This window comes from Convolutriloba macropyga, chromosome 6 (assembly GCF_964194025.1).
Source record: "Convolutriloba macropyga chromosome 6, txConMacr16.3, whole genome shotgun sequence".
Taxonomy (NCBI): Eukaryota; Metazoa; Xenacoelomorpha; order Acoela; family Convolutidae; genus Convolutriloba; species Convolutriloba macropyga.
In genome coordinates, this window is record NC_134473.1 from 58,353,481 (window position 1) to 58,381,009 (window position 27,529).

General features: G+C 35.7%; 1 protein-coding gene across 1 annotated transcript in view; it reads right to left on the reverse strand.

Annotated features, from left to right (window-relative positions):
• LOC142341078 (uncharacterized) overlaps nucleotides 1–27,304 on the reverse strand; it is an 86,731-nt gene extending 59,427 nt beyond the window's left edge. The window contains exon 1 of the mRNA XM_075391940.1: nucleotides 26,829–27,304. Coding sequence (XP_075248055.1) covers nucleotides 26,829–27,234 — 406 coding nt within the window. The 5' untranslated portion in view covers nucleotides 27,235–27,304. The remainder of the gene's footprint in view (nucleotides 1–26,828) is intronic.
• Between the last annotated feature and the right edge of the window lie 225 nt (nucleotides 27,305–27,529).

Below are 27,529 nucleotides of genomic sequence, written 5' to 3' on the forward strand. Positions count from 1 at the left end.
TTCTTATGGCTAACTCTAACAACAAAAGCTCTCTCTCTCTCTCTCTCAAAATCTAAAGAGCTCCTAAACAAACTTTTAAATGCGTTCAAATGATAACTATTGATTTTTTGCTAACATAACTCGATAAGTATCCTAAACTCATCAATTAGTTTTGACATTTTGACATTTTGTTCCATTAATATTTCGGGTTTATTTGGAATGAGTTTTTTACTGAACAAGCAGCATACACAAGACCAATTTTGATCTAATTGTGAATCTTCGAAAGAAATTGCGGATTTTGAGGGGGCACTGTCATATTTTAAAAAAAAACAACTATTTTTTTACGTTTGTTACAGACTGGAAGGATATCCAATTCCAGCTCAACTATAGAGAGGTCAAATGTATTTTTCAATAAACGCCAATAAAAGCGCATCATATTTTCTGCACAAAGTTTATTGTTTTTGTTTCCTATACTGTTTACTTAAAACTGTTCGCGAAATAATTATTTGTGCCTGACTTCGTTGATGTCTTGTATTATTTTGACTCTGTCAATTTAATTACATGTCAAATTGATTTCTTGAGCAGTAGAAAAACAATCCAATTGATCTTCTTTTAGCTTAAAAATTTAATAGTTGTTATTACATATGTTTTCAACGGACCCTTTTAAAAATTTTATTTGAGATTTAGGGCTTTCAATTTTATCTAAGCGACGTATCAGCGTAGTCTTAGCAAAAACCAGCGTCGTATTGTTTTTCAAGCGGCTTTGATTCAGTCTCAGTTGTTGTTTTGTCGTTATAAAAACATGTTTTCTGGTTGTTTAGATGGTTACTACAAGTTTTCATATTTTTTCGAATTTTCGGACGTTTTCAAACTTTTGGAGTTTTTGTTTGCTGTCTTGTGCGATTCCCCATTTCATGACACATTGATTATCTTTCTTATATCACATTAATATAGTTAAAAGACGGGAAACTTGATTATATTTAATAATTGTAGCTGAAAGATTATGATTTTATAGGCTTCGACACTGTTTTCACTCAAGTTTTAATTGATTCTTTGATCTTTGCCTGTCTTTGTTCTATTTCAGTCGCTCGACTTTCATGATAATGACAGATCTCACTGGTTGTATATGGAAGTAAATGATGGCCTTTTAATTATATCACAAAGTAGCTAAAGTTTTCATGACTTGGAGAATAATTGACTTCAAGAACTATAAACGTATTTCTTATCTATGCCCTTTACGTTTCTAGTTGTTCAGTAATCTGAAAAACAGACAGATTTTTTTTATCTTTTCTAGAGGAATTCAAGTCAATTTGTTGATTTTAGCTTTTTTATAACGCTATTTTGACTTTGTCTTTAAGTTTTTTTTCCATAAAGTAGCCATTGAGTTTTGGTCGTAATTAATGATTGTTGTTTTTGTGTTATTTTATTGTTTCTATTTTCTCTTAGTCTCCATAAAGATGTTATCATCAACCTTCTCCTGGGACACTTGTATAGAGGTTCGAGTTGCGAGCGGTTTTTTAGGTGGAAGCCCCAGCTATTTTCGAACAATGTAGGAATTTTTGAATATTTAGAGCTCATTTAAGTTTTTAAAAAAGACGTGGTTGAGTCGGGCCCAAACATTATATGCAAACGCACATTTTAGAGCTTTATTGTTTTACAAGAAATCCAATGAAGGAGAGCAAAAATATGTAAAAAAAGTGCACATTTAAACAGATTACTACAGAACTTTGGTGTGAAGAAAAGAAAGAAATAAGAAAGTGTGAAAAATGTTGGGAGCAAATTCAAATAAGTGGTTCATTTGAGGAAAGATTTGAAAAACATGTACGATATGTGCTAAAAATGCAGTATTCACGTTAGTAAAGTGACGTAAAATATGCAATGAAGTTATTAAGAAAAGTATGTAAAGTTCAAAATGTGCAGAATGTTTTCAATTGTAGAAAAAAATGTAAAACAAGTGCAGAAAAAAATTCCTAAAATAGCATAAAGAACCAGTCAAATATCGGATTTGTCTACTTATTTATCTCAATTTTGCCACTTTTTTCACGGCCGTGTTTCAAGAATAGTCATAAGCGTGTAAGGAAATTTTCGCCGCTAAGCAAAACCAATTCACATTTGCTTCAAATATAGATGGAACCGAAACAATTTTTCACGGTGCATAATTTGGAGCTCGCGTAAACAATAACAAAAATACTTTTTCGATAAATTTTTCGCAATAATTGTTTGATTTCAACAAAACAGTTAACTCATTTTCGCTTCCCCATTTTTCACTATTTCATCATCTAATTTCCACAATTTCAACTTAACCTAATTCCTTTTTTGCCAACCACGGTTAAATAGTTAATTGCCACTGGAAAGGCCTATTGTAGAATTGAAAAGCAGAGAAAAATTTATCCGATCCTTCAATCTCAACACAAAAGAGGATGTATTTTTCATAGAAATATATAAAAATCGCTGTGATGATGTAAATTCTCCCAGTCAAACTGAAAAAATCTAAGTCAATTTGGTTTGGCACAAATAGAACCAAGAGAAATTAAGAGACATGAAAAACTACTCAACAAAGAATTAACAAATGAAGTTTCATTTTCATCGAGGTTTTTAAATTTTTGAATACCCGGAGGTTGGTGGCAGAGCAATCAGCGTTGAATCAGTCTAGAGACTTTCTGTTTTTAGGCTAAACAGGACTCTGTTCATGTCAAAATTTACGATGGTCAAACTTGATTTTTGAGTAACATTTACTGCATGAAAAATAGCATGTTCAGCTTAACTTCTGCCAACCAGGTTTGCTTCATATGCGACTTGAACTCCTGCGTGGGTACTTGTAACAGTTAACTTGAGGAGCAAGTCGTAACTACTAAGCTAAATGGGCTTTGTGGTAATTTCCTACAAACTAGCTTATGTAAAAATAATGGTTATACTACTAGAGTAATTACCAGTTATAAGCTGGAAATGTTTGACATTATTCTGCTCAGACTTAATTTTGGGGTATGAGTATCTTCAGACTATACAGGATAACGTTTGCATGGGCGAACACTATGACCTCAATACAATCATAATGAAGGAAAACTGCATTTTAAGAAATTTAAAATAATCTGGAGATGCAATGATTCATAACTGAATTAATTTTTTACGCTTGAAATGTGCTGGTTCAGCACAGAAATGCTCTAAGACTCAAGTGCGGGCAAGAAAATTTGAATTATTATAAACAAAAACGCGACTTTTTATCTGTAAGCCAATAAAATCCCGTGGAACTTTTTGCGATATTTTTAAACTAAAATTGAGATTTATTCAAGGCAAAAATTGCGAAACAATCAGAAATTTTAATTGGAATATTAGTTTAAAAATAAAGTAGGATGTACCCAGTCATCATTTCTGATGCATATAATTTGATCATCAAACAAACTCAAATTACTTGTTGCTGTTATATTAAAACTCGATTATCTTGCAGGTTTTATTCAAGATAAAAATTTAAAAAAAAATAGTGAAAACATTGCTTTGTCTTTTACCTTACTCAAAGACCAAATTGCTGTTTTGCAAAAATCTGCCGGAATAAGGCAAAAATGGTTATCTTACAAGATTCCGCCAGAATATTGCCACAATGCCAAAATTGGTTCTCTTGCAATATTCTGGTAGAAGAACGGCTATTTTTCCAGATTTGTAAAAACAACAGTCTCATCAATAAAAAGTTCAAAACAGTGGCAGAATTTCATTGAAAAATTGAAAAAGATCCTGGGACATCTTTTCTATTAAATTAAGCTACTCACTTCTTTGTGGTAAAGAGAAACAGTGAAAAATTTCAAATTAAATAAGCTCTATAAGGTGTTGCTTACAAAAAAAAAGAAAAAACTTTGGCCGTTAACTTTTACCAGTGCACAGATGCCTCAATTTATTATTTTCAGGATGTTATTTTTTATTTTCTTTTGTCGATGCACGGAACATTCAAAAATTGCGATGTTCGAGAATTTTTAGATTTCAGGGATTTAGGAGTCGATTTAGCGTAAATTTTGAAGTTTAAAATGTAATTGCAAAAATGGCTATCTTGTAGGAATCTGGCAGAAAAAAAAATGACTATCTTGTAAGACTCTGGCAGAAAAATAGCTGAGTAAGATTCTGGCGGAAGAAATGGCTATGTGGTAAGAGTCTTGCACAAGAAACGGCTTTCTTGTAAGACTGGCAGATGAAATGGCTATCTTGTAAGATTCCGGCAGAAGAAATGGCTATATTGTAAGATTCTGGCAGAATAAATGGTTGTCTTGTAAGGTTCAGGCCAAAGATTTTCATCTTGCAAGATTCTGGCAGAAACCAGAACCTTGCAAAATAACCATTTGATTTTGACCCGAATAATAAATCACGATTTATCTTTCTATAAATCGAAAATCGTGGCTTTGGGTTGCTTTCATCTGTGCATACTCAGTTCATCAGTGACGAAGCTTAGGTTCTTTCCACAGTTTTATGCCACCTATTTTCACAATTTCAGCATCTAATTTTCACTGTCCAAAAATGTTCACAAAAAATTTTAAAAAGATGGCCCAGAAAACCAAATGTTTGGAAAAATTAGTTTTCGGACATTTGCCACGTTGTAATCACCTGCTTCACCGCAACATTACACTTCACCTGGATTGAATACGTAAAAACTGTCACAGTAGAAGAATATCCGGGTCCAATCATGGGCTTGAGATGTAATGCTGAATATTATGTAAATACTGTGGTGAAAGAGTTGATGAAGATTCCTTTTGTAAATAATTTTAGGAATAAAACTAAAGCTCGGGTATGCCTTCTAATGTGCTCTATTTTGATGAGGAAAACTTACGGATTGTAAATTATACTCGACAAACTTGACAACCTACGGTCTCAGCGACCAAAACAGAATCATCCACTAAAGTTTTTGGCCTCATGTCAGAGGTATCCAATTTTGATTACTAACTGAATTTTGTTAGTAGCCTTTTTGTAAACAAATCATTCTAGACATTGAGAACAAATTGACAAACTGGGAAGAAGGAACTATATGCTCAGCTGGTTTTTTTGTTCAGTCAATTTTTGTCGACCGATATATTTATCGTAGAGAGTTGTGAGTACTTCAATGGGAAGTTCGTCCACCGAGTGTGAAATTTGAAAAGGTTATTCAAATGTTCGTCCTTTTCGAGCAGTCATCGAGAATTAAACTGCTTTTCATTTCACTTTTCACATTGATTTCATTTTTCACCTGTCATTTCATTTTTCACACTAAATTTTATTTAATAATTTTAATATTCACGGGTTTTATTAACCTTGAAGTGGTATCGAGGCTTTTTTCTGTCTTATCGTAATTTTTTCAGAGTAAAACAAGTTTGGATTGGGATTCAGATTTTTGTGTTTTTGGATCCATTTTTTGTTTTTACGTTTGCGGCCATTGCACATCTGTTTCCATTTCTTTTCTCGTGATTTTCCATCTTAGGAGGAAAAAACTGATATAATATTGTTTTAACGCTGAACACAAGCTGTTGTCTGATTTTGTCTAGGGCAGCTGAATTTTTTACTTTGACACTAAAGATTTTCATGGGAAGAAATTTTTAATAAATTTTCTCTGTTGAAATTTCACTGAGTCTTATTACAGCAAAGACCTATTGAAAATTTCTCAAAATCTAATTTAATGTAAATAATGTTCGTATATTAAAAGTCATGTGTTTCATTTTTTGAAACCATTTCTTTAAACAAAAAAAGAGTTAATTTTGAGATTGACTATAAGTTTTTATTATGTATGTCGCAGTCCAAGTAACGAAAAGTCTCAATGATTTATAATTGAAATCAAGAAAATCTATCAATGGCTGGATTTCAGAATTTAGTGTTGTCTGGGCTGGACATAGCGAATTTAAAAAAAAAACATAAGCGAGCGTTGAGTTCTGACCATTTTTCTGTTTTTTTTTGTTTTGTTATTCTTTAAAAAGATTTATAAAAAAAATGCATCATTCAAAAATGGGCCCTGTATGAACTTGAGTTTTATTTCCAATTTATAGATCACTATAGATAAAGAAAATAAGATGCATCTTTTTTAATAGCGAAACTTTGCAAAAAATACGACATATATCTCTTTTTGGGTTAAAACTCATTCAACTTTGTTTTCATTAATTTTTGTTGTTAATATTTGAAACTATCATCTATTGTGATTGATTTAGGATCAATTTGGATCCGAGAAAGCTTTGTTGAAAAGTCTGAAAGGTTCATTTTAAAGGCAAACAATATTAAAATTTCTTAAAATATTTTTCAATTAACAATTTATGGAAAAAAGGCCCTCAACGACTTGTGAACTGTTCTATCCAACCAATAGTTGGGGCATCTCAATATTCAAAACGGGGTCTGCATTATTACAACTTGAAAAATTCTCAAATACAGTATTTGATTTCAAAAACTATAACATCAATATGTAAAAAAAAAAGAGTTTTACTCAGGAAGTTTTCAGCCTTTTTATAAATATTTTCAATTGTTTGGATATTCCTAATTTGAATATGAATTTTCAAGAAAGAATGTTTGGTAAATTCGAAGGCAAAACCTGTTATAACTCACTCACGACTTAGTTTAATATTATCTAGCTTGAGGGACCTCAATTGTTTTGCAATCGCTTTTACATTAATACTTGAAAAAAGATGATAACTTTTGAAAAATGAACATTCAATTAAAATCTAAATTATAATTGTCTAATCTACTATGAATTAATAAGAAGTCACGCCAGCTGAAGTGTAAAGAAAGCGTGACAGATTTTACGGCCTGAATTTCAGTTTCAAAACGATACAGTTGTTGATTTCTAAATCAGTTTTTGATGTTTGGTGAAATCAGTAGTGCTTTCAAATGAACAGTTTTTTTGGCTAGTTTTGAAGTTGGATTGAATTTGATTTAATGTATGCCGTTTCATTTGCCTAGTTTTCAGTCTAGTGAAGTAAAAAACTACTTGTTTCCCTTTAAAGATTTGTAAATTTTATCCGTTTTTGTTCTCATATTGTATTTCTACTAGATTTAAAAACAGAGAAATCTCTTTGAAGTGCATATGAGTTTTAAAAAGACATCATAATGTTTGTTCTGTTAGTTAGTTACACTTTGATTACTGAAGGATCTCAATCATTGCAATCGCAGAATAAGAGAAATTTATGATAGAAATTCGTCGTCCTGCCCTTTCATCACAATTTTTTCAAAATTTCATATGCGCAAGATAAGTACATTTGAACCTAAATTTCTTTTTCAGTTGTAAGCTAATCTTGGATTTCATTTGGCGTCCTTTAATTTCCCAAAATTTGGAGAATGCTTTGTTTATATCTATGTTTGTTTTTCTATTAAATTGGTTCTTTACGTTTGGGCTCACCAATTATATTGATTACTAGCAATTGAGCTCAGTTTTCTCAAGAGGCATAATTTATACATCTGAAAGTAATCATTTGACTCGAAATAACTCAGTATCAGATTTTGGAAAAAAAATTTGCCCTGCAATCTTTCATTGTAGTCTCACAAATTCATCTCATGTCCTACTTGTTTTATAATCTTATATATGTGTGACTCAGCTCTGATGCTTTTTATTTTTATTTTATGTATACATTTTATGTATGACTTAATTGATATCTTGCAAGGTTCTTGCAATGATCTTGCAAATTTTGAAACATCTTTCAAGATTGTTGCAAGATTTGAATCCGCTCATCACCAGGGAAGATTAATTTTTTTTGTATAAGCAGTATTATTGTTTCGTGTGTAAGAAAGCAAAAACCTCTCCAACACATCTTGCAATACATTTAACAATTTGTGAAGTCCTGGAAACCTAGGTTGGGGGGTCGATTTTTTGCTCGATCATATAGAAAAAAATGATTTAAAATTAAGAATTTTTGATATTTGCACAAATTTTGTCTCCTTTGAACACATTCCAGTTGCACTTGCACCGAACTGATTTGTTTTTGTAAAATTGCAAGTATAGTTTTAAAGTAAATCATAGCAAGAGCAAGGGCGCATTGATTGCATTGATCGCAAATCTTATACTTTTTATTCAATATCACCGCAAACCTTACGTCTTTTAGCAATTTTTAGCGGTGACACCTAGACCCGAGAGACTCTTGTATATCAATTTTCGCTTGCCCACCGAATCTTGCAAAACCAAACATACCGAAGCTTTCTTACGTTCCAGACCAAACATTTCGACAATTTCTTTCGTTTGAAACCGATTATACCGAATCTGGCTGAACCGAACATACCGAATCTTTCTTTCATTCCGAACCGAACATACCGAATCTCGCAAAACCGAACATACCGAAGTTTTCTTTCTTTCTAGACGGAACATACCGACAATTTCTTTCATTTGAAACCGATCATACCGATCAAACCGAACATGCCGACCATTTCTTACGTAGAAAACCGAACATACCGAACAATTCTTGCGTCGTTTTTGTTCGGTCTTCTCAACTAGGGTAGTGTAAGGCTGTTTTTGTGCTAAATTTTTTAAAACAATTTGGAATTGTTGTTCATAATCTTTTCTGTTATTATTTCCGCATATGTTTTTTTATATAAAATGATAATCATTTTGCTAGAACAATGTTTTCGATAAGTCCTAAAGGCAGATTTGAATTACTTCAATTGTGACTAGCCTCTTGATTATGAAGCTTGCGTAACCCCTTTTTGAAATTGATTGGTTTTTAAAAGAGTGCAGATGTCAGTTTTTGTTAACTTTTGGGTTCACATTTGGGCTCATTTTTGGTTTTATTGTGGTAGAATTAGCTGCTCACTTGGTCAAATTGGTCTATTGGAGATTCATCATTAGAGTTGATTTCATGTCAGTTGTTTTGTTTGTTCGAGTGTCCTTCCTAGTGAAATTTAAAAATGTGAACTCATTAGTATGAACTTTACATTGAATAGACGTCTGTCCTTTTTAACAATCTAATGAAATTAAAAATTAAAAAAATGAAGTCAGTCTATCTCTGCTTCAATTGTTAGACCTTTGAAACAATATTGTGGATTAGCGGTTTCGGAACTTTAGGTGCCATCGGACATTAGCGAGCCTCCTTGTTTCACTTATAGCGGAGTGCCAACTGTAATTCAACACACAACTCAAAACACGTGAAGCCCGTTATAAGATTTACAGTACGTTTGCTTGATCGAAAACCTCAAACTTGCGCAACTTAGATCATTTTCTTCACATTTTTACCTTTAAAAATAGAACTTGCCCTACTCTTGCTAAATTTAAATGCGTGAACGCATCCCTGTAGCCATCTGATCAAATTTTTAACACAATTGTCACATTTTGTCCACTCACTAATTGCAAGATGGCTAAGGAATATTAATGTTAGAACAGAATTTTCCCATATTTCAATTAGGCGTGACAGTCTTAACTAGATGACATCTCCCATTAAAAACGAAATTGAAAGGAATTTTGATTATTCTAGTTGTCAGACTTTTGAGTCCTGTATTTTGTAGTAATATGCAAATGTCGTTTTGAGAGATTAAAGTCTGCTATCGGGGGACTAAAAGATTATCAAATCTAATTGCGATTCGATCTTTCTATAGTCTGCGAGGTCAAAAGTTCGCAAGTCAAAATTTGCTTTAAAAAATATTATTGCTGAGCAGAAATTTAAAAAGCTAAAACAGAAATTCAAATGCTGGAACATTTAACACGCTTCTTAGAATCATTAAAAGCTGCATAAACTTCAGCTTAGTGAATTTCTGGTGCATTTATAGGGTTTATAAAAGCAAAATAGTTTATTCATTTGAATGGGCCAATTTGTATTTGATGAATTTTGGAGAAAAGCAAATAAATGGTTGCCTGCCTGCTCGGGTTTAAGTTGGAATGCTATTTTCTCACTTGTTATATAGACAATTTTTACAAGAGAGTCAGGAAAACAATTGCTAGAGGTGGTTCTTTTCCCCTGCTGCTTCGAGATACAATTTTGTTACACAAAGGAATTATATGGCTTTGAAAGTAAGAAACTGTAGCTGAGACAGTTTGTTTAATTGAAATACTTTTATTTTATATTGGTATTCTTAAGGGCCCCTAGAACATCATCGCATAGAAGCTCATGTTTTGAGGGGATAAACAAAAGGCGATAAGATATCAATTTCTCCTTGAATTTCAAGAGTTATTTTTTAATGAGCAATTAGAGTCAGACTCCGCTGAACAGTTACCTCCAACTGGCAACAGGGAATGATTTCTTTCGGGGAAATTTTAATTTCTTTAATCTTGTTTTTATTACAATTTTTACAGAATAACCACCCTGATAAAAGCGAGGGTGTTTATGCAGTTATAGACTCCATTGCTTTCAGACATTGTCTGCAAGTTAGCTCTTAATGAGAAAATCATCAATAAATCTTCTATTGCAAAACGGAGCCTGCTGTCTAAATTTATACCTTTTAATTCCAAATATAAGTTTAAATTCCCTGTTATTCGCCTCAAAAATGGCTCTAAATGCGTGCAAATATCTCATTAGTTTTTGATACAGTTTAGCATTTCTTAATTGTATATTTCCAGCCTCTACACTAAGTAAATAATAGAAATATCAACAATATATTTCTCAATATACGAGTTATTAGATAGACATGTCAACCGAGATTATTGTTTGACCTCTGTGTCCTCTAACAAAACTGGGAAAAAGGAAATAAACGATCTAATAAAAAATCTATATTTAGCCATATTGCATAATGGGTATTCATTCATGGCGCCAAAAAATTCGTTTTATTGTAGCCCTAGATAATTTTTTCCTGAGAAGTCGTTTTTCTGAGAATTCTCATTTATCATATGAGAGTGCCATTTAATCTGCTAAGATAACCACTTTTTCCTTCTTTTGTGAGACCTTAGACACAATCTGAACAAAAATTCTTCGTGTAGGGTGTTGCTTAAGACACAAATTCATCAATTTTGACAGCTTTAATATTCCGTGAATTTTTCCACAGACGAATATCAAATTTCATATGGCGTCATTTTTCAATTTCATCCCTACAGTAAACGCTCTATGGGGACAATTTGAGGTTATTATACCATTTTTCTGTTTTATTTGAATGCGCCTCTCTGTAAATTTAAGAATGAAATGAATTACTACCCAGAGGCGAGACAGGATGTTTATCTTGCAAGATTTTACAAGAATCTTGCAAGATATTTATTTGAGTAATATTTGATGCACTTTTTTAATGTGAATTTTCATTTCTGTGATAACAAATTCAATTTTAATTTCTCGAGTACCAAATTGTTAATATTTTCACGGCAATAAAAGGTAATAAAATTGCAACTTGCGAAAAAGTGAGTTAAAACAAATTAGTTTTTTTCCTAATCATTCGATTGAGTTGTTTTGAGAAAAAAATTTTGAATAAAAAGTTTTTAATTTAGATATATTTTATGTCACTCAACCAAAACGGAGACAGTGAAACAATTTTATTTTCGCTTTCTGATTAATACTGAGTATTAATAAATTTTTCACAAAAATGTGTAGATAGGTCTTTTCAAGTTTTACACAAAACATTTTACACTTTTTACATTTATTTAAACAGTTATTGCGACAGTCATTTTACAGTTATTTAAAAACAATTTACACTCTTTTCTATATATATATATATATATATATATATATATGAAACATTGTTTTCGTCATCATCTCCAAATATGTTCAAACTATTATGTCAATTAAACCAAAGTAAGACCCTTGAGTTGCACATTACAGCATTATTATCATCTTAGCAAGCACAATATTGAGCCTTAAGTAAGATTGATACAGATATTTTGCTCATCCAATTGTTACAAATCAAAATCTTTGAAAAAAAACCGTAGAAACAAAAAATTTGTAAAAATTTGCAGTTTAGTGCGTCCGTTTGTCCTTAGGCATAAAACCATCCTTGCATGCTTTTTTTATTAATTTAGGGGTTACTTTGTTTCCATCGAGTCCGAAAGACTCCTTTTTTGCGATTAAAAGACAGTATTTTATCAATATCATGATAACGGAAATTTTTCTTTGTAGCCTAGCTATCACTCCAAATGAACCTCATTCAATCAGAAAATTACGCAGAGTGAAAAAGAAAGATGGCGGAAACTTCTATCCCTAGCCTAATAAAGAGTGTGGTACTAGGCTACCAACAAACCCATTAGTACACTAAATTTATCCTCTGATATAGTATATTGTATCATCTTATCTCGTTGTACGGACCATAGCTCATGTTAAACGTTACCATAAATCGTCTAACGATTGACTATGTTCAGGCGGGTACTTGACCTTGCTGCCACTTATTCCATTGACAGTAAACTGATACAATAAGCTAAACATCGATTAATTGAAGTTGTTCACTGATTTCTCTCTTGAACGTAACAACATTTGAACTGATGTATTTGGAAACTGACAACATGGCGCAGTCAGACAGTAACGGCCAAACAATTTTAGGACTAGTTTTATCAACCAGAGCCTTTAGAAGAACAACCGGTACATAATCCAACTCAGACAATGGAGAGAGATAGACTTACCAGACACAACCAAGCGATAACCAAATGGAAGAACGAGTGTAATGCTACTGACAGAGTAGGAGTTCTCTGCGGAAACCAGCCATGGGATACGGTAGATGGAAAAGCCAATTCATTGATCTACCTCAGCTTTGGAGGCAAAGGACAAAAGATGAACACCCAGAAGTTCACAAACGTCAAAACTACAACGACGTGGGAATTTTGGGAGTAACTCCAGATCGCGTTCATCCGATCTCGTAACATTACCGTTGATAGATACCTCCTACTGACACAAAAACAAAATACAGGAAAAACCATGGAGCAGTTTCACTCAGCTTTAAGAGCCCTCGCAGAGCGCTACCAACTTTGACATCCTGAAGACGAGTTGCTCCGTGGCATCTTCAAGTGTAATGATAGATCGCGAGATTCAAAGAGCTAAAAAAATAACCTAACAACAGAAAAAGCATTGCAAGTAGCCGTCAGCATTGAGCTCAACTTGCCGGCAGCATGAGCCGTCAATTTGCTATCCACACTCGACAGACAGATTCGTCAACAACACCATTCGTCGGATGACCCGAACCAGTTATGGCATTTTCGAGAGCTCGTTATAGAGGCTCAGGCCGAACCGCTAGAACTCTCCATAAGCCGGTCAGATCGACACAACAAGAATCTTTACAACCAAACCCACTCAACTGCCGCAACTGTGCTCAACAATTGGACACAGGCCATAAAGCGAAGTGTCAAGCTGTAGGTCAAATCTGCAGCCATTGCAGCAAGCCCAATCATTACGCTAAAATGTGCAGATCAAATCTCAATTGAACGCAAAACCGAAGAACAGTTAATGATATTCAACACAAGGATATAGACTAAACGTCACAAGACATCAAAAATATCGATCTCGAAGCAGAAGTACTCTCAAAGTACCACGAATTCAGCGAAGACTACACCGTCAACAATTTAGGTAAAACAGATGACGCAACTTCACCACACAAGTTATATATGCAATACAAAAATAGCAATTTCGTGGTAGTGGTTGATTCAAGCAGCTCAACAAGCCGGTGACCAATCAAATGGCCGAGGACAATGAGGGACGAGATGGCAACACTTGGAGGAGCCAAAAATGAACCTCACACATCTCCGCAGATTCACTAACACCCCATCCACAACCAGGGCACCCTATACTGTGATGTACAATGCAAAGATTGGAACAAAGGACGAGCGAAAATAATTGAGGTCACAAACGATCCCCGTGCAATCGTAGGAAGCCATCTTTTCCAACATTGCGTGTTCAGTTGCAAGAACAACAATGTCCAATAACCGAACAAACAAACATTATCTCGGTTGAAATAAAAATCACATGCCCCATAAAATTTGAAATAACTAACAAAATAAAAACAAAACATTAAGCTTGAGTTGCTCAAAAAAATTAAAAATCATACACGAACGCTTAATTCTAATTCAGCCCGAAAATTGACGCCGATTTCCATTGCATCTCGAAAAACAGATGGAAGAAGAACCACTTAACCGTCAACAGAACAGATTTATTACAAAATTAAAAAAAAAGCGACGAGGTTTTTAATTTCAACAATGGTAATCACTGTCAAACGAGACAAAACCAAAAAGTTATCATTGGAGTCAAAAACTGTCATTAAAGGGATACACGAAATCAAATGCACAACATAGATTGCCTGATGAAGAGTATCGCACAAGCAATCACGGAATCTTCGCACGAAAGAGATGTACTTTTCTCGACCCTTGATCACCACCACGTCTCCAGTCAACGAACACTCGACAAAAACAAAGCCAGGCATTGCAATTTCAACATCATTGTAGACAAGCCAGTGGAATATAGAGATTCAATGCAAGTTTTTTTTGTCTCTTTCGCTGAATTCCAGAAAACAACAGACTCAACATGAACTAACCTCACAATTACATTAAATTTTGTGAATTTCATCATCATCGTTACAGTAGGAGGCATTCAAAGTTTGAAAGAAAATTTCTACAAGTGCCGAGATCGACTAGTTGAAGAAAACTTCGCCATCAACCTCTACAGATTCCACGCAGAACCAGACGTCACGTGGCTTGGATTTGAATTTAATTGTACTGTTATTTAACCAATAATCAATAAAACACAGGAGATATACTCAACGTTTTTCCACTAACGACACAAAAACAACTATAGTCTTTTCTAGGTTTTTTACACCACCTAACGAAATTCATACTTAAACTAACAATATTATGTACAGCATTATGTAGATTTAGAGTTTTACTCAGAAAAAGGAGCAAATACAAATGGACAGATACCGATCAAACGGGATTTGAAAAAAATTAATTGTTAATATAAGGAATCTACGTGAAAACACACACACACAAGCTGAAAAACAAAGTGCAAAACTGATGCATCAAGGGAAGGGCTCGGAACTGTTCTCGAACAAGAAACCTGCAACGGTTAGTCACTAGTTTTGCCCTCACACGCTTTCTAAACAAAGCAGAAGAAAATAAAAGCAGAAATAAGCTCGAATTACTTGGCGTATTATGAACCCTGTAACACTTTGAACACTATTTATGCGATCAACATTTCATAGCACAAACTGACCACGGAGATCAACTATCCATATAAAGAAAACGGTCAACTAGGACACAACAGAGTCGCTTAACACGCTGATGTGACCAACTCGTCCTATTTCACTTCACAATCGACTATGTATCAAGATCAAAGATGGGACTCGCAGACTACAAGTCCGGCATTCCAAAACTACGCCAATTCCGCCCAGCAAATATGACGACGACTTAGATATTGCGCAACAAAAATAATCTGTAAAACACTTGAAACATTAAGACGACGTGTCCGGCCTAGAAAATCAATTCCAAACCAATCTACAAAAAACGTACAACATACGGACACGTCACAAAATACTAATCCATAATCATCCCAAGATTCTACCAAAAAAGCAAAATCTATAGAATTGTCCAACTATTTCACTCACAAAGAGTCCACCAACGCACCAGAGCGCACGAGGCAGAGGAAGACGAAAAAAACCACTCAAGTTACACTAAACTATACACCGATGGACGAAAGCCATAGCCAAGAGCACGAAACAAAAAAGTAACACTTCCAACCTAATCAAAAATACAACTTAAGCGGCGATCAGAAGAAAAAAGCAGCACACAAAACCACAACAAAAAATAACGGCATTCACAAAGACATAAAACAGCGTAACACAAGAACCAAAGCGAATTTGCCGATATCCTCGCTTACAGATCAGAACCCAGGTTGAGGTCGCGCTTGAAATCGCCTCTGATCAGACCGTCCCAGACAAGTGAAACCTCTGATCAGACCGTCCCAGACCAAAGTGACCTCTGATCAGACGAGAATGCGCTCGAAGAACATTGTGCGCTCGAAGTGCGCTCGAAGCCGCCTCTGATCAGGCGAGTTCCAGACCGAAAACACCCATGATCAGACAAGTTCCAGATCCTTGTCCAGTCGAGTTCCAGACCATTGTCCAGACTAAAGTGCGTTCGAAATAGTCTGATCAGAGAATGATTTTAAACATGAACAAATCTCTCAATATCGTTATAATATATTCATTTCATATATCATTTTATCAATCTTATATTCAACTAACAAAAAACCAACCCTGAAAGTATTGTTAATCAAAAGTAAATCGAAAAAAAATGATCAAAAAAAATTACTGAGTATGCCATTTTTTTATGCTTTTAACTGAAAAAATGAACTTAGACAGTTCTGCATAAAAACGTCTTGATCTACTTTAATTCAAAATCTTTTTTTTGAGGGGACCGGCAGTTATTATCAGTTGGACCCCTTGGTTCTGATCAAACCCATCAGATTTTCAGATGAAGTTCCGATCAGAATGCTGTTTTATTGTTGTCTCTTACCCCAGACAACAAAAGTCAGTAAGAAAACAAAAAAAACTTGAAAAAAAAAGTCGCTCGAATTGGTCTCTGGTCAGACTAGTGTGCGCTCGAATCGACCTCTGATCAGACTTGTGTGCGCTTGAAACTGCCTCTGATCAGACCGTTCCAGACCAAAGTGACCTCTGATCAGACCGTCCCAGAAAAAAGTGGCCTCTGATCAGGCAAGTTCCAGACCATTGTCCAGACAAAAGTGCGCTCGAAGCCTTTTCCAGACCATGTAATTCGAGCGCACCGGGAACATGTGTGCGCTCGAAACTCGTCTGATCAGGGGTCACTTCGGTCTGGCCACCTCGACCTGGGAAACAACAATTTGTAAACCATTCGCAACAATAATACAATTCAATGGACAATTCACAGCCTACCCAACAACAAGGGCACTCTAACCCACAGTCAATCACTAAACGTTGCTTCTCCATGACAAAATATCTAAACCAACTAAACATCAACGGGACAATCAACAGGATAAACAAACTGAACCAGACGAACCAGCCATCAAAACAATGATACACAACCTATTACATACACAATTTATCACGGCAATTATTAACAGCGACGTAGTCCTGGAAGACATCCGCGGTTGGCATGGAGAATCCGTATACGCCGGGCCAACGGAAGCAGCGGAGGAAACGACGTTGCGACAGAATTTCTCCGAAACTGGCCCCCGCCAGTTACCATCGACAAGGGATTTTATGGAGAGCCAGCAAAACAAATGTGCTAGAGTTGTTTCCGGTTGTCTACATCCTACTAGCCAACAAGAACTCCTTGCGTGCGCCGAACTGGAGCCCTTAAGAATCATCGCCAAAAAGCGAGCAGGATGCCTACGTGAGAAGATGCTAAGATTGGACGAGGGAGTACCGGCACACGGCACAGCGAGCAGAAACACAATACCAAGACTGAGGAGCAAAACACACGAAGCATGGAAGAAGACCGGGAAGAGGAAGTCTGCCGACGACCAGCGAGAATTCCGTGGGAGCTTCAGGAGGATTGCACTGGAACCCGAGAGTGCAACGAAGCTCGACACAATGGACCGAGAGCCTCTTGTTGTAGCAGACAGCCCGCCCTGGGAACAGCGCCCCCACCAGGCCTCCTTTCACACCGACCTTACGAGGAGACTGAAAAGAAACGATGAGGATACAGAGAAAAGAAAGATAACCGAAGAGTTTCTTGCGTCACTCCCTCCCTGTGACACACAGGTTTGGACAGATGGATCAGTGGACAAAGGACACGGTGGGGCTGGAGCAGTTGTCATCAGAGAATCGGGAAGAGAGGAATTGAAGACAAGCGCAGGATTATTCTGCTCCTCCTTCACGGCCGAGATGACAGCAATCAACATGACCCTAGAACATCTTCAGCGCAACTGGACACCACAAACGGTCAGGATACTCACCGACTCACTATCAGCAGTGGAACGTTTGGAAGAAGGACCGGAAAAACAAAGGTGCAGTTTAGGTAGACAAATCTGGAGCAAGTTAGCCGTATGCCCTGGAACCCAGATAGTTTGGATCCCCTCGCACTGTGGAGTACAAGGCAACGAAGAGGCCGACCGAGTAGCAAATGCCGCCACAACACTGGAACCAGAAAAGAGGCCAATCACTCTTCAAACGGCGACGACCGCTATCAAATTGGACGCAAGGAGGGAAACTCTGAAGTTCTACGCAGGTGCAGCCAGGATCTTCAAAGCGAGGAAGCTTGACAGGAGAAGAGACCAAACCATATGGAACCAACTCATGTCAGGCCACAGCCTGCTAGACAGGGCAACCCTCAGAAGATTTGGGGCGACAGAATCGGACCGTTGCCCTGACTGCGACGAACCCCACACTGCTGAACACGTCATGAAGGTTTGTCAACGAGGGGCGAGCCTACGACATCGGATGATGGGAAACGAGGAGCCAAAAGACCACTTTATCAATAACCCAAGGAACCTAATCAAATTGGTGAAACACGCGGGGATTTATCCATATTAGCCCGGGAGGGGCTACACGGATCCTGAAGAAGAAGAAGAAGAAAGACATCCGCGACTGCATATTGACATGGGACATACACGCAAAACGGAGAAGTTTATGTATCAACAGTTGTGCATCCTTGATGACAATAAGATCGCAGTTCGCAACTCCCCAAGGGAGACGCTACACGCGACACATCCCGGAGCTTGGGTTGTCACATCCCAACCCGACACATCCCAACACGACACATCCCAACGCGACACATCCCAACCCACGAAGACAATAAGGTTACCACTTCCACCATGCCTAGAACCTAATGAAGAAAACCAAATCAACTTTGGGGGTTTCATTATAGACAGCCAAGGGCGCGTTAAACACTTCTTTGCTATATTGATTGCTTTTCCAAGTTTCCCGCACTCAAACTTTACTGTAATGCAAATGACCCTAATATTGAAAAATTCCGAAATAAACATCACCCAACACGGGTACCCCGTAAGCACCAAACGGAAAAAGCTCTTTGCTGAAAGGCAATAAGGTACAACAGTTCTGTGCTCGACTCAACGTTAATGTAATCTTTTTTTTTATCAAGCAAACGACCCAGATCGTCTCATTGAGACCGCCAAACGACGACAAGGTTGAATCAAATTAGACACTACCCCAGTCGAGACCAGATAGTTATCTTGCAAGATTCTGCCAGAATCTTGCAAAAACTGCCTATCTTGCAAGATCTGGCAGAAAAATGGTTATCTTGCCAATGGACAAAAAATGTTTTTATGCACGGCTTGCCATTTTTTTTAGCTTCCAAGGACTTTAGAAGAGCTGTCGCGCAAATCTCTTGTTGTCAGAATTATTCGCCTTAATCAATTCATCTTGCAGGATCTTAAGCAAAAAAAGTGGATATACTAGAGGATTCTGGCAGAAAAATGATAATCTTGTAAGATTCTGGCAGAAAAATGGTTATCTTGCAAGATTCTGGCAGAAAATGGTTATCTTGCAAGATTCTGGCAGAAAAATGGTTATCTTGCAAGATTCTGGCAGAAAAATGGTTATCTTGCAAGATTCTGGCAGAAATCTTGCAAGATTATGCATAATCTTGCAAGATTCTGGCAGAATCTGCCAGAACCTTGCAAGATAACCATTCGGAATCGACTGGGGTAAGCAGTGATCGTTCAACATAAAAAAGCAACAGCGCGAATTTCATTCGAACATAATATTTGTGGGAAAAAAAAGCAACTATACTCAAATTGTTCGACGCCTACTGCGGGAGTAAGTGGAACTCGGCTTTAGCTAAGAACCAAACCGGATTGAAAAAACCTGGACAGAATGTTAACCTGTTTAGACGACAAAGTCACTGGGGACAAGGAGCTCATTAGCAGGCATGTATGGCTAAACGAGGACATCTACAGCGACGTTGAAGTTAGACAAGTAAAGATTCAAAAACTAGCAGTGACTGGGAACGACAAGGACAAAATACACCGCCCCTTCAGACAACCTTATTTTACGTTCAACGAACCACTGACCCTATCCAGCCCACAACTCCAGCTCGCACGTAAGACCATTGCAGCTACAAGAAACAAAAAAACGCCTACAAGAATTATATGAGGCAATACCGGAGAGCGCCGCACATTTAAAAACAACTGACAGTAAGCTCACAGTAAAACCCCTTTGCCAACAAGACTCAGTGCTAAATAAAACAGAGTTCGCAAAATTTGGTACCCCATTTCAACGCCGAAACCCTCTCTTTGATTTTTTTGGATTTGAAGTCTGTACGCAATCAACATGCTAAATTCCTCAACAAAATATAATGCCCTGCAAAGGAGCTGTGCGAGAAAGTTAAAGATAAAAAACCAATTCGAGAGAGAAGAGAACAACAACCAGCACGAGACCCCAGCAACAGGTCAAACAAAACTAAAGTGACACGCATAAAAGAGGCAAACTTTCCAAAGGTCTCGCGCAAACTCTCTAAATTTATCACAAGATGATGAACTCAAACTATTAGCCAAAAAAAATCCGACGAATTTGATGAACGCAACATCACATCAACACAGACACTCGCCCAACGAGAAAAATCACAAGTGTCCGCAACAAACTTGCCCGGTTCGATGGCTCCGACAACACATAGACCCTCGCCTTCGACCATCAAAACCGTCATCTCACCTTCCACCATCAGAACCGACAACACGCAACACCCGGCCTTCCCCTAATGCAAAGACATCAAATGACACTACAGCACCAAACAAGGCCGCACAGGATGTTAACTTTGAAGCAGAAAACGAAGAACAAGAAAGATGCTTACATACACATGAGCTGTGATTAGTGTAGAATCGCCCAAACTAGTTGGAGAGCAAGGATAAAACTCGTTGGAGAGCAAGGATAAAACTCGTTGAAGCATAGTTATCCTTCATTGATCAGTTGCATCACAAATTTGATTATTATTACTAACATCATTCATGAGCTTATATTTAATTTATACTTTAACTTTGTTAACAATTTAACTTTCAGGCTATCGTATTTAGTTTCACTAAAATCATTTTCGGGGGGAATGTGGTACTAGGCAGTATATCTCATCACCTTATCTCGTTGGGCGTACCATAGCTCATCTTAAATGTCACCATCAAGCGTCTGACGGTTGACTATTTTCAAGCAGGATATTGACTTGCCACCAATCAGTCTATTGACAGTGAACTGGCTAATTGCACAATAAGCCTAGCGTAGATGAATTGAAGTTGTTCACTGAAATCTGTATTGAACATAACAGTATTTGAACTGACGTACTTGGAACAGCACCACAAAGAAAGTCTGGTATCTCTCTTGAAATGTTTCGCCTTGAGCAGTGTATACATAAATTATTCCTTCCAAGTTCAGATTGACGTCAAAATGAATACTGCTACGTTACGAGATATCAGAGTACTCTTATATATCAAGAAACGTTATCCATTATTTTTGTTTCAAAAATTTTTTTACAAGACTGGTGCATACTTTGCACAACGATGATCAGCTGAGGCTATGGATTTTGTAATTGCTTTTAGACGCATAATTTTTTTGGAATAACTTTAAACCTATGTCTATTAAGCCAATCAAAGAAAACTGTTTCAGTTATTGGACTATTTTATTTCAAGTTCAAAGAAATTTGTCCGAAAAGTAATAGGCACTGGAACATTTTTGTGGTTGCATCGGACCAAATTCTTTCTTTACCAAAAATAAAATTCAATTAAAGTAAGATATTTTTCATTTTTGTGATCACAATTATTTTGAACTTAAAACCAAAAAAAAAACATATATGGATACCCAGTTTGCTCAAAGATTTCGTTGCAATGCAAAAGGATTAAAAAAACCAAAACGGAATCATTTTCAAATTGTCTGCAGATGCAAATCTGGTCTTAAACTGCAAACCTTCAATGTGGATTGCATTTACGAATTTTTGAACTTTATAGATCTTCAATTCTGAAGTTTTCCTCCAGAAAAATAGATTAGAAATTACTTGAACATAGATTAGAGTGCTCGATAGCGTTCCTTCAAAACCACACTTTCAAAAAGAACAGAATTTGAATCGTTTTCAGCACGTTCTGTGTTTGCTGGCAGTCATAGCCTTCCATATTAAGAATAGCAGCTAAAATAAAATTAGAAAGGTTGTATAACAACGTTTTTTTTTAGTTCACGTCAGTTACCAAAGTTTTGTTTCTTTCAGAGAAAGCAGCGTTTTCTTCATACCAAAGTTTTCCGGGGTGGTTTGTTTCCTAAATCTTGTGAAAATCCATCTTTCTGACGCCGCCAACCTTAATGATTACAGACCACATAAGAATAGTATGGAGCCGCATCTGCATTCTAACTACCACTCTAGCTGCATTCTAACGACCATTCTAAATGAAAAATGCTTCAAAGCAGCATGGTTCACTGGCAGCTCCAAATTATAGTCTTGGTGCTTTGTAATTCCGCGGATCAATATTTTTTTCAGGTACTGTCCCGGATCGAGGTATCAACAATAGAAATTGCTTAAAAATGTAAAAACTCCGGTGAAGGCGGTAAAAAGTTGTAAGATAAGAAAAGAAAGGTGAAAGGTGTAGCGGTCAAAAAAAGAATTCACCGCTAAGAATTGCAAATCTTACAAAAATATACCGCTAAAATTACCAAATATCTACAACAAAAGAAATATTGCAAAAAACATGCAAGAATACAAGCGAATTGCGTTGAAAGCGGCAAAAAAAGTTTATAGCGCTAAAAAGCGCAAGCTGTAAAAAGCTTCCCCATTCCGTTTGCACATCTTTATATCGATTCAATTTTGTAATTGAACTATGTAAGACTTGAGTTGAAATATTTAGAAGCGGCCAGAAAAAACTTTACCGCTTAAAAGGTTTTTTAATCAGACCAAGTAGTTATTGAATTCAATCCAAACTCATATTCCGCGATCATCTATGTATGAAAATATCAAGACTTTTTCGTGCAACTTCTTTAGAAAAAAGTTAGATTTTTGTTGGTGAAAGTGATGAGAAGAAACTGCACATCTTACTTCAATCCACTGTATAAATCATTGTACAGTTTTTGCGGCAAATTTTTGTAAGACTTTAGCGGTGAAATTTTTGTTTTCATAGCTAAAAATTGCTTGCTCTACAAAAATTCAACGTATTCCATAAAACTATTGAATCTGATTTGGTTTCAAAAAGAATATAATAGAAGTGAGTGGATTGCGGCGCAGAGCAATCAAAAGTGATTGACATGAAAGAGGTGAAGATTCAAAAGGTATGTTACATTTTGTAAGAATTCTAGTTGAGAAATTCTAGTTTAAGAATTCTAACTATGAGAAAATAAAGTTATCACTACTAAAACCGCAAATCTTACGAAAACTCACCACCTTCACCGCATTCATTGCTAAAAGATGAGCAGTTCTAGGTTGTTTTCACTACTTTTCACCGCTATCGTTATATGGTTTTTCGGGAAAACTTAGAACTACGGTAATTTTCATGACGATTCTGACTGAAATTTTGTCTTATCGGTAAGTTTACAATCTAAATGAATCATTTCTTATATGAGAGCTTTTATTTTATTTTAGTTTCACAATTATATGACTTTTTCCGTTTTGTTTTGGGGGCCATCAGTTTTTCCAATCAAAATTATATAAATGAAAACTGAACAACCTTCTTGGCTAAAGGAACATTTCTTCTGTTTTCAGTGAAACATCGCTCATGGCTTTTATGGCTTGGACACTGTGTTTTCCGTTATTTAATCGCATTTTAGTGTTTCGCATGCAATTATTGAGAGTTTCTAGTAATTTGTCTTTGCCACTTATATAAATTTCAATCATTAAATTTCAATCCTCCTAATTTCAATTGGCTTCCAAAAGAACATTGAGTGTGCCTAAGTGACGCTTTGAATGCAAACCTAATGGTTGTTGAGACTTCGCAAATATACTTTTTCGAAAAGAAAAGCTTGCACCTCAACACTTTTTAAACTCTTTTTGTGAAAGTTTAGGTCTTTGCCAGAAATGTCAGGTCCATTATGCTTAAAAATGACTCAAAAAGGCGTGGTTAGACGTTTTTTTGATTTCTGATGATTAGTTTTATGACTCAGATGCCAAAAAATTGTCACGAATTTTTTTATTTTCAGATTTTTGAACAAAATTATGGTCCCTTTTAGACAAAACCCTATAAGTAAATTGAAAATTTCCTTTGACATTCAGGAGAATTTGTTCGGCACAAAGTCAGTTAGTAGCAAAAAATTATGGCTTTACTGGCTTCAACACTTCATTCTGCCAATTTTCTACGGAACTTTTGGTTTTGCCTGTAGGTTTTTCTTTCGTGTTCAAAAGGCCTTTGCTGCCTCTTTTTCTGATCTAAAAAGATTTATTCCAATTAAAATAAAAATTAACGTGTTTAATGTATTTTGCTAAAGCTACTGGTTTCAAAAGCTCTGATAGTAAGAGTTTTTTAAATATAGCGAATTTTGTAAATCAGTTATTAATAGTTGATGTTTCTGAAGTAACCTTTGTTGCTGAAAAGTAAATCAAATTGTTTTATTTAAATTTATTACTGAATACCTTGTTTTTTAAATACTTCGGCAGATTTCTCTTGCATTTTTTAAAAGTTTCTCATAGTTTATAGTTTTGCCTGTTATTTTTGTTTGTTAAGTAGACGTAAAACTAATCTGACTAAAAAAAGTCTATGTAGCTTCTTCTGAATAGACGTGGTTAAGGAAGTTATTCAATTTTGTCAGTCGGTCGCCAAACATTTTGGATAATTTTGACTTAAATTGTTTTCAAAATTTTTAGAGTTTTTTGAACTTTTCCTTTTGTGTTCTTCTTTTTGTGAGCTCGATACTTATTCTCATCAATGAGAGGTCCCATCGTCTTACTTGTAGTTTAAAATTCAACCTTTTGTTTAGTTCAACCGTTGTTGTGTATCTTGGTCACTTTGCGTTCTCTTAAAATTTTTATGAGTGGTCAGTTTTGGAGTTTCTCTCTATTGTCCTTTAAAATATTCCTGCTTATAACAATAGCCATTGATTTTCAAATTAGACTGAAAATAACATATACATCTTTACACTTATGAGTTAAGTGAGTTAGTATTAAGAAAACATGTGAAAAAATAATATAAACTTTTAACAAAGCAGCTGATGACGTTAATGAATTCAGTACTTAACGTTTTCGCAAATTCTTTGAAAATTTTCTCTTTTTCAGTACCTGTTGTTATTTTGTATACCTGATCTATAGCTTAGTTTCATCAGAAACATATCACTTTAGAACTTGTAATTAAATATATTAGTTAAAAGCTGATGATTTGAATGAGTTTTTGATGTTATTTGGTTTTTAAAATCCGATGCTCTTTTTAAGTTCGCCCCTTTTTCTCTTTCTCAACTGGTTATATATTTCATTTAGTGACAAGTCCCATATGCTTTGATTTTGAGGACAATTAATTTTTGTAGTTCAGATTCTATCTGATAGTATTTTGTTTTTGCTACTATGTGTTTTTAAAATTAGATTTTGAGTTCTGCATTATATGTTTTTTGTGGTTTGTTTATTTTGTTGTTTGTGTTGTCTCGTAGTCTTAATAACGGCAAACGTCTTGAACTCTCTAGTGCGGCATTGTTTATATGTTTAATTCAGTAGTTTAGCTTGGTAACAACTTTTTTAACACAAACATCTACTTGTGTATATTTCTATATCTTCGTTGATACACAGTTAAGTAAAATAATGGATGCTCAGCGTCAGAACAATAGGAGCAAACTCACATTACCGAACCTTCCATTTTCTTGTTATATAGCAAGTTACTCTTTAATAATTTAGCAAGGTGACCGGGGGCGTATAATTTGTATGCCCCACTAAGCGGGAGGGGGTGCAACACAGAATAGTTACAAGTTTTTTGCAGATATCGTTATAGCATGCTCACATCTGGTGTGACGACCCAAACAAACTTGAAACAGCTGGCAATATCAGGCAAGATCTTGATATCTCATTCAAAGTTTGGATTATCTTAACAAGATGTTGATAACAAGACATTTGATCTTAACAAGACATTTCGTGGATGACCATGACAAAATCCTATACAGATGGGCCAGGAACAATTCCTGGCGCAATTTGCTAAGATCTTGATAAATCGTTTTGCAAGTCCAAAGTGTCTCTGAAGCAGGTGAGATAGCAAGAAACCATTCCTGTGTAAAACTTGCAGTTGATCAACGTTTGGCAAACTGGATGAACATGAATTCTGTGAACTTCGTGAAATTTTTCTTCACATTTTTGAGTTTGTCCGTTGATTAATTATCCTATAGTGTTTTTTATGCTTGTGATTTTTCTTTTTCAATTAAATTTTAAACTAGTTAGCCTCTTTAGATTTCTTTCGTTAAGAATTTATCATTTTTGTCAATGTGGAATCATGAAATTCCTAATATTTATTGCTTTTTGCGTAAACATCTAAGACAATACAACGTAATTATCTTTCTTCGTGTTTTGTTCTTTTTGAAGAACAAAAAGTATGTTTTATTTCCGCTTTTTAGCTTTTTTAATTGCCTACTTCAATACGGAAATCGCATGATAGAAATTTACAAAAAAATTCTCAACAAAATTTTTCGGACATTCCTTTTTATCTTGTTATTTCTTTTTTTTCGAACCTCCAAGCATTGATTTATTTTGAGTACGATTCTGGAAGTTGACTTGTTTAACTTATCAGGATCTGATTTCTTGAATTTCTTGCAAAGAGTTTACAAGTTTGTACATACATTGACGTTCTCTTCTCAAGAATCTTACCAAGATTTCGGAGGTGTCGTCAAGTGACGACACCTCCGAGTTTTCCATGATTTGTCAAGATTTAGTAGATCCTTGTCCAGGTACTTCAAGTTTCATCTCATTTGTAGACATCAAGCAATTTAAACATGTTTTATTTTAAATTCGGTCGAGAAATTAAACATAATTTTTTTTTACCAATGATTCTTTTTCTGTAAGTTTAGTGATTACTCTGGTCGATTAACCGCATAGAATATGAAAGCTGCCTAATTGAAAGAAATTTCTGAAAATGATTCATGCCCATGACCAGAGACATAGTGACATATTAGCGTCATGCGAGTCTTACCAAGATTTCCGAATATCTCAGCCAGGACAGAAGTGACGACACCTCCGAGTTCTTGAGAGAGATGAGAGGAGACGAGAGTGGAGAGACAGATGAGGAGGTCTCCCACTAGGATGCTCATCAAGTAGACATCCGAGGCAGACTTGGGACTGCTGGCAAAGAGGACTGCCAACACGACCAGGTTGAGGAGGAATCCGACTGAGAGGATGAGAGATCTAGTCCTGTCGAACCAGATGGTGCAGAATTGGATCACTTCAATCAGGGAGGCACAATCCGACAACATCCTCGCCCCCTCCTCACTCGACAGACGACTGGTTGTATTAATGGCGTAATTGGGGAAATAAGTGAAACAAAACTCAAAAAAATACATCGAAGACAGATTGGAGTAAATGGAAATATTTTGAGACATTTTATGCTACGTTCAAAAATTTATTTCAAGCAAAGTTTGTCGATAAAGTTTATAGAACAGAATATGAGAAAACGTGACAAAGGGTTTAAAGATAAAATTAAATAGATAAATTAAATAGACAATTTTTTCTTTTAAACGTAAATGATTACAAAACTGCCTTATTTCAATTTTCCAACAAAGTAGAATTAGCTGATGTACAGCAGATCGGCAAAGTCAACTGATCAATCAATCATTGATTTTCAAAGGGTTCCTAAATATCCGAGGCGTCTATCGACAAGTCGACGTGAGTATTGGA